General features: G+C 48.4%; 4 protein-coding genes across 5 annotated transcripts in view; all 4 read right to left on the bottom strand.

Annotated features, from left to right (window-relative positions):
- Positions 1-573: 573 nt before the first annotated feature.
- Pmar_PMAR002100 (conserved hypothetical protein) lies at positions 574-2,056 on the bottom strand. The gene is made up of 6 exons (XM_002765517.1): positions 1,953-2,056; positions 1,820-1,910; positions 1,460-1,619; positions 970-1,033; positions 790-926; positions 574-743 (listed from the first exon to the last, which is right to left on the bottom strand). Exons 1-6 carry the CDS (start codon positions 2,027-2,029, stop codon positions 586-588), a joined length of 687 nt encoding a protein of 228 aa, XP_002765563.1. The 5' UTR covers positions 2,030-2,056; the 3' UTR covers positions 574-585.
- Positions 2,057-2,292: 236 nt separating this feature from the next.
- Positions 2,293-6,063, bottom strand: Pmar_PMAR002099 (Protein hypA, putative; the record flags this gene model as incomplete). The annotated part of the gene is made up of 13 exons (XM_002765516.1): positions 2,293-2,367; positions 2,417-2,560; positions 2,609-2,716; positions 2,766-2,873; positions 2,919-3,032; positions 3,362-3,447; positions 3,492-3,577; positions 4,031-4,142; positions 4,198-4,297; positions 4,475-4,569; positions 4,870-4,972; positions 5,021-5,128; positions 5,179-6,063. The coding sequence occupies 13 exons, from the start codon at positions 6,061-6,063 to the stop codon at positions 2,293-2,295; spliced, it is 2,124 nt and encodes a 707-aa protein (XP_002765562.1).
- Positions 6,064-6,116: 53 nt separating this feature from the next.
- Positions 6,117-6,902, bottom strand: Pmar_PMAR002098 (zinc metalloprotease, putative; the record flags this gene model as incomplete). Its single annotated transcript, XM_002765515.1, has 1 exon — positions 6,117-6,902. One exon carries the CDS (start codon positions 6,900-6,902, stop codon positions 6,117-6,119), a length of 786 nt encoding a protein of 261 aa, XP_002765561.1.
- Positions 6,903-7,605: 703 nt separating this feature from the next.
- Pmar_PMAR002097 (protein tolA, putative) overlaps positions 7,606-9,615 on the bottom strand; it is a gene marked incomplete at both ends in the record, with an annotated part of 3,277 nt that continues 1,267 nt past the window's right edge. The window contains 9 exons of one of the 2 annotated variants that reach the window (XM_002765513.1): positions 7,606-7,710; positions 7,762-7,952; positions 8,151-8,355; positions 8,416-8,562; positions 8,615-8,766; positions 8,854-8,953; positions 8,998-9,094; positions 9,313-9,396; positions 9,440-9,540. In XM_002765513.1, the coding sequence (XP_002765559.1) occupies positions 7,606-7,710; positions 7,762-7,952; positions 8,151-8,355; positions 8,416-8,562; positions 8,615-8,766; positions 8,854-8,953; positions 8,998-9,094; positions 9,313-9,396; positions 9,440-9,540 (1,182 nt within the window). Of the gene's footprint in view, positions 7,711-7,761; positions 7,953-8,091; positions 8,356-8,415; positions 8,563-8,614; positions 8,767-8,853; positions 8,954-8,997; positions 9,095-9,312; positions 9,397-9,439; positions 9,541-9,615 lie in introns of those variants that run through there. The other variant, XM_002765514.1, reaches the window with a different exon arrangement.

Raw genomic sequence — 9,615 nt, 5'->3', positions numbered from 1 at the left:
TAAGTGTCAAACTTGATTGTAACAAAATAGACAAGTGACAAACTTAGATTTTCATTGTCAACCTTGATTGTAACGTAATTAAATTGTGACATACTTGAATTCTCAAAGTCAACCTGATCGTAAGACCGTCATTCTTGCCTGCTCACTTGTCAAACTTGCATGGGAAAGGGCGTAGAGCCCATTACAGCTATAGAACTGTCACATGTGCTCCTAGTCCTGATGCTAGATGTCCAACAACTCTTTTGATGTACTCATCATCGTTATCGCGAAATACACTGTTGTAAGTGTGCCGCGTGAGTGTGGAGTGAGCATTCATCGGCGGCTGTTCATCTCGGAAAATCACCACATTCAGATTCAGTTGACAGAAAAAACGATACAGTTTCAATACTCCACACAATTGGCTGTCCCATTTCTATCACTATGTAGAACTATGTCGACCGCGTATATTCGCACGAGTCTAGAATGAGCCACACGAGAAGCACTAGAAAAGAGGCGACACATTCATAGTGGCCCTAATTAACACTGCTGCCCAATGTGGATACCAAAGTCATTGAAAAGGACTAAATCATGACAGTAGCTTCAATTCTAGAACGCTTCATCTCTCCATCGGCACAGTCCGCATGTAACGAAGAGCCGGCCGTCCCTTATCATGAACACCGGAATTTGTTCACATCGGCCATCCTCGAGATGCCGACGAACAGCTGCATGCAATAGAGGCGCGATATCGTCCTCTAAACTCAAACCTGGATGGTGACACCATCGCATAACCACGTGAGAGAGACCACCTACCAGGCCTTCCTAGACGGAGCCTCATGTCGATACAGTTCTCGCACCATAGTAAACCATCAGAGCGACTCAGACCTAGCTTGCCACGTGAGCACAAAGGACAGGGAACTCCCCCCTGGGTGGCGATATGTGACAAATATCTGATCGTGTTAGAATCAAAGTGTCAATGAGTAAGTGGCTCACAACTCCTCAACAGCAGCTTGCAATTCGGTCTCTTCAATTTCATGCAGACGGCATGCAGCGAAGTCTACAGAGAACGATGTAACCAACACGAGAGGGACAGAACTGTGCGATTTCCATACCAAATTCTAGACAACTTCCCTAGAATTGCGTATACACACACTGTGCGCTACCACCCTGATGCCCGTGTGGCTTTAACACGGTTGCATGCATTCAATGCCTACAGTGCAGCATAGTGACAATACGCTAGTATGACTCTCCTGCTCAATACTACTACCACTACTACTACTACTACTACTACTACTACTACTACTACTACTACTACTACTACTACTACTACTACCACTACTACTACTACTACCACTACTACTACTACTACCACTACTACTACTACTACTACTACTACTACTACTACTACTACTACTACTACTACTAAGGGAACGATCGAAGATGTGCTCAGCTGAGCTGAATTTCGACGACACTAACGACTCACCACGAGACTCCGCATCGCTGTCAAGTCGTTCAAGTTGGTCCCGCAGGTCTTCCTCCAACAACCGAGCCAAGTCCAACCAATCTTCGCCCGCGAGGCTCTCGCTGCCCTCACTGCCTCTTCGGAGGTTGCCCAGTTCGGTTCCAACCGCGGTTGCAATTATCTGCTCGCTTTCCTCAGCTGAACTCGGAAATACCCTCGCTAACTACATACGATCCCGGGGTAAAAATATATAGGGAACAATGAGAATTTCACCAACATATGTGGTTGACCATGTGCAAATTTTTCCACACTCACTATCTGCAGAGGAAACAATATAAGGACGATAAGCTCAAAAATATCAGATGAGAGCAACCGAGCGACCTCCGATTGTGAGTCGTTATGAACTCCTCGAAGTCTATCAAATATTGACTTCCGACTGGCCACCAACCGCTGCAAGCAGGCGACTCTATATCTGCATAAACCTTGCCATAAACTCAGGGCCGGAGCTTCTAACCTGTCCTTGAGCTCCCGGGGCTGGCGACCGACCCGTTTAACAGAGATACGAGTTGTAGGATGGTGAAGTGTGGGCATATCTTTAGATAGCACGAGTACGTAACTATATCGTTAATACCATCAATACTAAGCTAAATGGACACAGTCAAAAACGTTGCTTTTGAAATCGGAAGCGGCCCGGAACGTCGCCGTAGAGGAAGTGATGACCAACTCGCATCCAACATATTCTCAACTCGTGAGTCTGAAGTGATTCAAACTCATTCTAGTAAACTGAATGTGCATTAATAACAACTTCACAACATTTTCTCGCAGAAACATCAGGATGAACTTCGTCGGCTTCTTCACACGTGATCAACTAGCGGAAGTAACGGACTCACACCAGCCTCCTCAAGAGCCGCCCCATTGCCGATGCAGACCTAAACAAAACGCCATAAGTCTACTATTTGATAGCCATCGAGGATTCACCTCAGCGCACAACTCAGCCTCGCCAACGCGCCGACCAATGTCTTCTATCCCTTCTCGAGTTGCTCCCAGAATCCCTAGTCGACGGGCCTGCCGCTCCTCACGACTCTCACCAGCGAGCCAACGGATAAGGGACGTCCTCAAAGTCTGTGGGAAAAAACAACATACACAAGTGTGAATCGAAATTGAACTTACTTCATCAGGCATTAAATGTCCAATTTCGAGCTGGCCAATAACACCAACCGTAGCTTGCTCTACAGTGCGGTCATCTAGGGAGGACCGATCCTGCAGCCACTTGCCAGCCTGCAGAAAATGGCTCGTATCAATATTAGCGTTGATGACATGAACTCACATCCCTCATGATCTCGAGAGACCGCTTCACATGCGGATCACGGTAAGTGGTCATACCAAAACTCTTTGAACGATGATTGAATTGACACGAGGCACCGTATGCTCCCCCCTACAATGTAAGCAATCCCCAAGTACCACGAGTAGTTTCACTCACTCGCATACGAATCTGCTGCCACATGTAGTTCATATTAACAAGCTGAGCCGCTACTATAGCCGTGCCGACGTCAGTGTCATCAGGCACTGTGAGAGCCCTCGCATTGTACCCTATCTGAAAGAAAGGTAACATGATAATATTAACCACGAAGCGCATCATAGTTGTCGAGGTTAGCCCATACAGCACACTTAAATGTTACAACATTGTTGCGGTAGGATATTATATTGACATTATATGGTACATGATATATTAACATTATATGTTCGCTTTCCTCAGCTGAGCTTAGGAGTTTCCTCAAAAAATTATAAACAACATGAATTCGGCTACAAGTGTATAGAAATCACTAAGAATTTCCCAAAATTTCTCCAGAATTTCCATATTATCACCAACACATTTAGTTAACCATGCGCATATTCTCCCCCCCCCCACACTGACGCGCCTACCTGCACTGAAGGCGCCACAATGCCATACATCTCACCAGGAATACCGAGGGACGTCCTCGACACCGCTGATGCCTGCGAGACTGAACCTGTAATAAAATCACCCCAACAAGAGGCGACGCCAACAAATCACCTGGAGCTGTCAGGCGTTCACCAAAAGATCCCCAAGCGTCTCTGGAAGCCTCCGGCCCAGCAGCACTCACTACAGCGAATGTATCCCTGAAAGTTTTTTTTTAGTGGAAACAGAATTATACTCGTTTGACATGGTAGATTATGTCAAACGTGTATAATTTTGAAGTGAACAAACGATCAATGGCATAGATTTTATGCCAAGGTTGAAAATATAATTCTCTAGAGCCGTACTCTTTCACTGAGTTCAAACTCAAGGGCAACAGGATGACCATACTAAAAATCTAAGTTTCTGCCCTCAACAACAACAAACAAGGTTATACTATGACCGACATCTACCATTTAGGACGATACAGTAACTATATACTTCTAAACGAGACGGAGAGTTCACCCATACAGTGCTAGACTCGTCTCGTTGATAGCAAAAAGAAGTGTTCCATACATCACATGCAACTCTATCGATTTTAAAGTCGCTGAACGTTTCACTCGTGTCTAGTTATAAATTATACCGTGTTAGACCTTCCCACGAACATGAAACTCTACCGATTCATCGCATTCTGAGCTGTAGCCCTCAGCTCCCCCGCGGCCTGCTCCCACGTCTCCTCGGATGACAACAACTTGCGTAACCTCAATAACTCCCGATAGTAGGGCAGCCCTACATAGAATGAAATATGACGACAACCACACCAGCAGCTGCCACAACAACCTACCACTCTGAGCGTAACTCCTTCTGTTGGCGTCATGCACTCTACTATGAGTTGGCAAGGAGGAATACGCAGCACTCAGTGCCAACTGATGCCCAGCTCCAATCTGAATAACAACCCCTGGAACATGGCCTACTACGCGAACAAGAGACTGTTTCTATGAACTCCTACTCAGAGGCATGTGACAATTTTCGAGTTAGCTCAGCAGAAGATATATTCCAACACGGCAGCCCTTCCCAAGATGGTGAAAGATGGGAAAATGATCGATAGGGACTAGTCCTACCAGCATGCTCTGTTCCCAGTTACTGCACAGCTCGTCAACCACTTCTGCAAGTCGTCGACGATCACCCAACCAATCACAGTCGTTAACAATAGCAACTACAGCAGGACAATAACAACATCACCAACGACGAAACTGCTGTGGGTGGAGAAGGACTACTACTACTACTACTACTACTACTACTACTACTACTACTACTAGTGTTTTCACTACTACTACTACACTTTAACTTCATATACGCTACTACTACTACTACTACATCATCCCACGACTACCATCATGTCTAGTCTCAATGATTTCTCTCAAAACAACGATGAAACACCATTGGACTTAATCTCTTTCACTATCTACTACAAGGAGCATTTCCTTCTCCTCCCCCTAGAGCCCTTCCCGGCTACCCATAAGGTCCGCCATAGCCTCCACCTTCTCCAACAAGCATCGGCCTCTCACTACCGCAGCCGTCCGACCGCCTCCTTGCGTAGCTACATTCACTATTCCACCCTACCACATACGACCAGTCAAACCCATACCGTAAAAGAGTCAACTCACAGATATCCCCCCAGTCCCCATCTCGATCCTCCTGTGCAGTTGTTGCACCGAATCTGCCTTGTGAAGACCCAATTCGGTGAGCCCCCGCATCACCACCGGCAGTCGACACTGAAAAAAAGCAGCCCATCATTGCGTCATTCAAGCCCCAGCAATTCCACCTGCTCCTCTATGTTCAACCCAGTAGCATCAAAAACGACATCAGCGTAGACGAGCCCCTGAGTGCGAATTTCCGGGTGCCAGAGAATGCCCTGGTCCTCATCACAGGAGATCTCCTCATCCTCTCTAGGCATGTCCGCCTTCCTCAACATTGGTATTTTACTGATATCTTCAAAGCTGTCCTCACTATTCTGCCATACCATCATTCTTTCACATCCTGTCGCCAGCTGCCGACCACCATCCTTCTGAACCTCCTCCAACAACTCCTTCTCTTCTCGTCTCAGCCGCTCCCCTTTCCCTTCCTCTGGGCTCGTGATGACCACAATGCGATGCTTATTCCCAATAATACCATCGATAATTCCTTCAAAAACAGGCTTGTCAGCAGCGATATCTTCCCTCAGCCGCCTCAATGGAGCTTCAAACCTCATCAGTTCGCTCACATCATGCTCCCTCCCATTATACAAATACTCAGGTGCCACCGACAAGAACCAAGCAACCCCCCTCGGTAATTGTCCAGTGTTGAACTCTCTCAATTTAAACTCGACCGAGTTCAGAGCCGCCTGCACGTCCAGCGGGTCCACCCCTTCCGCCCGGACCTCTCCAAGACACTTCATGACAAGCTCGCCGACCTTCCCCTCATCCTCCTTTGCCACATCCTTCAACCCCACTGAGTAAACAGCTTGCCGTAGATCATCCTGAACGCCGCTTCCGATCGCCAGAGACTTTCCAAGCCCAGAATCCAGCAGCTTTCGAGCTAGAGGAGAGCTCGCCCGCCCCAGCATTAGAGAATCAAAAACCGCATACCGAATACGGTCGTCCATAGTGAGTCGCTTATCGTTGAGCAACCACGCCATAGACACCTGCGACTTACTTCCGAAATCGGGCATGTTGGGATCATAATCAAAAGTGACCCGTGTGGGAGGCAGGTCGCTGAGATCTCTCAAAGCTGCATGTACTTCTGAGCGTTGTCGAAGTCCAATGAGGATTTTGGACGATTATACTCCCCTAGTTTTCCTGATAACCATTCAACTTGTTTCCCAACCTCCCCATCACCATAGAACCAGAAGAGCCCTCGGCCGGGATGATAATGAGCCTTATAGAACTCCACCAGCCCTTCCTGATTCAGCTCCCTGGGAATGCAGCCAGGATCTCCACCACTATCAAATCGATAGCAATTCTCCGGGTTCAACGCCCGGCCTATCATTCGGTAATGCAGCATATCAGCGCTTGAATAAACGCCTTTCATTTCATTATAGACAACCCCTTGCAGAGTTGAAGTCTCCTCCGGCGCCTCACCTGGTTGCACTCGCCAGCCCTCCTGCCTGATGATGTAGTCCTCCTCGACCACCTTGGGGTGCAACAACGAGTCGATATATACATCAGCCAGGTTATACAGGTCTTGACCATTACACGAGGCCACCGGATAGCAAGTCCTGTCGGGGTATGTGAGAGCATTCAAAAAGGTCTGATGACTTGACTGCAGCAGCGTCGCAAAGGGGTCTTTGGTAGGATACGACCGACTACCACAGAGTACTGAGTGTTCCAGTACATGTGCCACGCCCGAATTATCTTCTGGTGGAGTTGGAAAGGCTGCTCCAAAGGCCTTATTGGAGTCAGAGTTGCTGAGCGTTATCAAACGGGCACCGGACTGGTCGTGATCGAAGACATACAGCTGGGCTGATATGTCCGGAATAGTCGAGGATTGCACCAGAGTAAAACCGTGCATGTGATCCCCTACTGTCACGCGATTGGGACGTTTTACCCGAGCTAACCGTCTCGTTGACCGACCCAGACCGGCTGTACTAGTAACCAGCGATTTCAGTCCGCCTCGCGAGAGAGCAGAGGACGCATGGCGAGCGGCAGCAACGAGACATCGCTGCTGAGCTCTCTTCACCGCCCTTGACAAGCCAGCAACAAGCATAAGGGAAGGGATCAACGTCAATACTGCGAATGTAGTACGTACTCCAAAAGTATACCAACCAGGGATCGAACCCGCGACCTCTTGCCTGCCGTGCTGACCTCTCAAACGAGTTGCCCTAGACAAACCTGGGGCTATAAAGAGACCTATACTGTCCATCAGCTCATACACTCCAACAATGAGTACTACTAATCCTCTCCAACACCAACGATGCACTTTCCTCCTCCTCCTCCTCTCCATAGAGGCTCACAACGACAACTGTGATAGCCACACTATAGTCACCTCACTGAACTCAAGTCACAGGCTGACTGTTATAAATGGAAAGAGATTGGGAATAGAAACTGATCTTTCCGATAACTGGTACGGTGATGATGTATCAATAGGCGACAGCGGCGGAGGCGGCAGCAATAGAGATCTTCGTAACAGTGGTCAACCACAGCTGCTCAGCAATAAGGCCGGAAGAAATATTACGACGCCAAATAATGATGCCTCATACCACTCCTCCAGCAAATCACCAAAACCCTGCTGCCTCCTTACTCGGCGGCACAGCTACCGATCGCCACGGCGCCTCCCTTGCTGGCTCCGCAGCACGAGGTCTCGAAGGTGAAGATACACTCTATAACAGAACCCCGTCAGGAACAGCAACACAAACTCAACCGATAATTACCTCAGTAGTTCCCTCAGTTCCCATAGAAAATCGTCCCCCTACGTTATTCCCTTCAGCTTCACCATCTCGCTTCTTCTTCTCCCCAACCGCCTCGCTCTTCACCACTCGCAGTGTTTTAAGCTCCTTAGGTGGCTCCTCACTGGCAGCGCCTTGACGAACCCTCAGCATTTCGAGAATACCATAACTACGACCTAAGCATGCAACCACCCATGACGCCTACAAGCAGTCCACACCAGGAAATCATCCAGAAACCTATAATGTGCCCAGGGGGGGGGGAACTCATCTCTAATGTTCTAGGAGCACATTCTCCAATCAGCAAATGTCATCACATCAGTTGTTATCAAACCCTAGAGGACGTTTTCTCTCAAGCCTAGATGTGTCCCTGATACCTTCCTTATCCAAGCACGTCTGGAAGTCGGTGTACTCCCTCTTCTCCCCAGTACGTAATAAGGCATTCGACATAGTCAGCATCTCCCTACCACTCTGTTGCCTGTGTAGACCTGCCGCTGCACCACTAGCCCAAGGCAGCTGCTGCTGCTCATCTGTCGCGCTAGTCCCCCTCCTCCATGGTGGCACTACCAACCCACTCGTCGACTGAAAATATGAAGCCTTCCAACTAACAACACCAACAACCAGCACTGATCCAGCCCCTACCCCAGAGCGAGGTTGAGGAGCTCTCTGCTTAACCGTGATGGTCTCTCGAGGCGCCGCTATGATCATCGGTTTGCTCAGCTCTTGGACGTAGACATCCTCATGTTTATGATCCACATTCGTGAGGCTCGACTGCGGTGTCACGTCCAGCTGAAACGGTAGATGATCATCACAATACCAATACAACATTCTACTGCATTACGTCCCTCAGCTCCTTCACGCCCTGCATAGTCCAGTCGCTATCCAGAACGTCCTTGTTTCTGCGTAGTGCCGCTCTGACTACGTCTATTGCTCTGTACGTCCCCACCGGCGACTGCCCTGGCAGACCTCCAGACCGACCACACACAATAACACCTAAAAAATAAAGGAAATCCTAAGAATTTTCTATGGGGGGACTTTCTCAAAGAGGCAGCGAATCAAGAGTGCGACTAGCAGCCTTACCAGCCGCAAGCCTCTCCCGACTCTCCTCACCATCTACTTGAACATCGCCAACAATGAGACCAACATAATTGGTACACAGCATTACATGCGTTATACGGACCTACTTCAAACACGATTTGGCGGAAAGATGGTATGAAATGCTACCTCGCAATTATCAGTGTCCATAGCTGAAGACATCGGGGTCGGCAACACCTTAGACCCTCGAGAGTCCAGCGGACGGAATACCAAAAGCTGATCGCACCTGCATCATACCACACCATCGGATACTCCTCATGGAACAACTCAATGAACTTCGTCTACCGCACAACCCAGTTCCTCATCAGCCTCTGGAGTTTCACCCGCGATATGAAAAACATTCGGGAAAACATATTTCACAATTCACTTCGCAGAAAGCCTTTTTCCACGTAAAACGAGTAGAACTCGAATAAACTCTTTGCGTAATAAAACAAGATCCCCTACCAATTCCAAGTAGGTGCCGCTCCCTCCCCCTCAGCTTCAAGGCGTTTCTTCCAGCTGCCAGTATCAACATGAATATCATATTGCCTGCATACAACTATCCACAACCTCTACCCCTCGCGCCCCCTACCTAGAGAGCCTCTGTAAGAAGTGCTTCATTGAAGTGATGCACTGCTGCTTTGCCGAATTGGAGCGGCTCGCCGAGATCACAGACAGTTGTCGATCGATAATCTACTCACAAGCCATCATTCCCCCTATTATGAGGGCAAACACATACAACCACACGTATTAATCACAATTTCCAAT

This window comes from Perkinsus marinus, assembly GCF_000006405.1.
Source record: "Perkinsus marinus ATCC 50983 genomic scaffold scf_1104296975500, whole genome shotgun sequence".
Lineage (NCBI taxonomy): Eukaryota > Perkinsozoa > Perkinsida > Perkinsidae > Perkinsus > Perkinsus marinus.
This window is presented reverse-complemented; position numbering and strand designations above follow the sequence as displayed.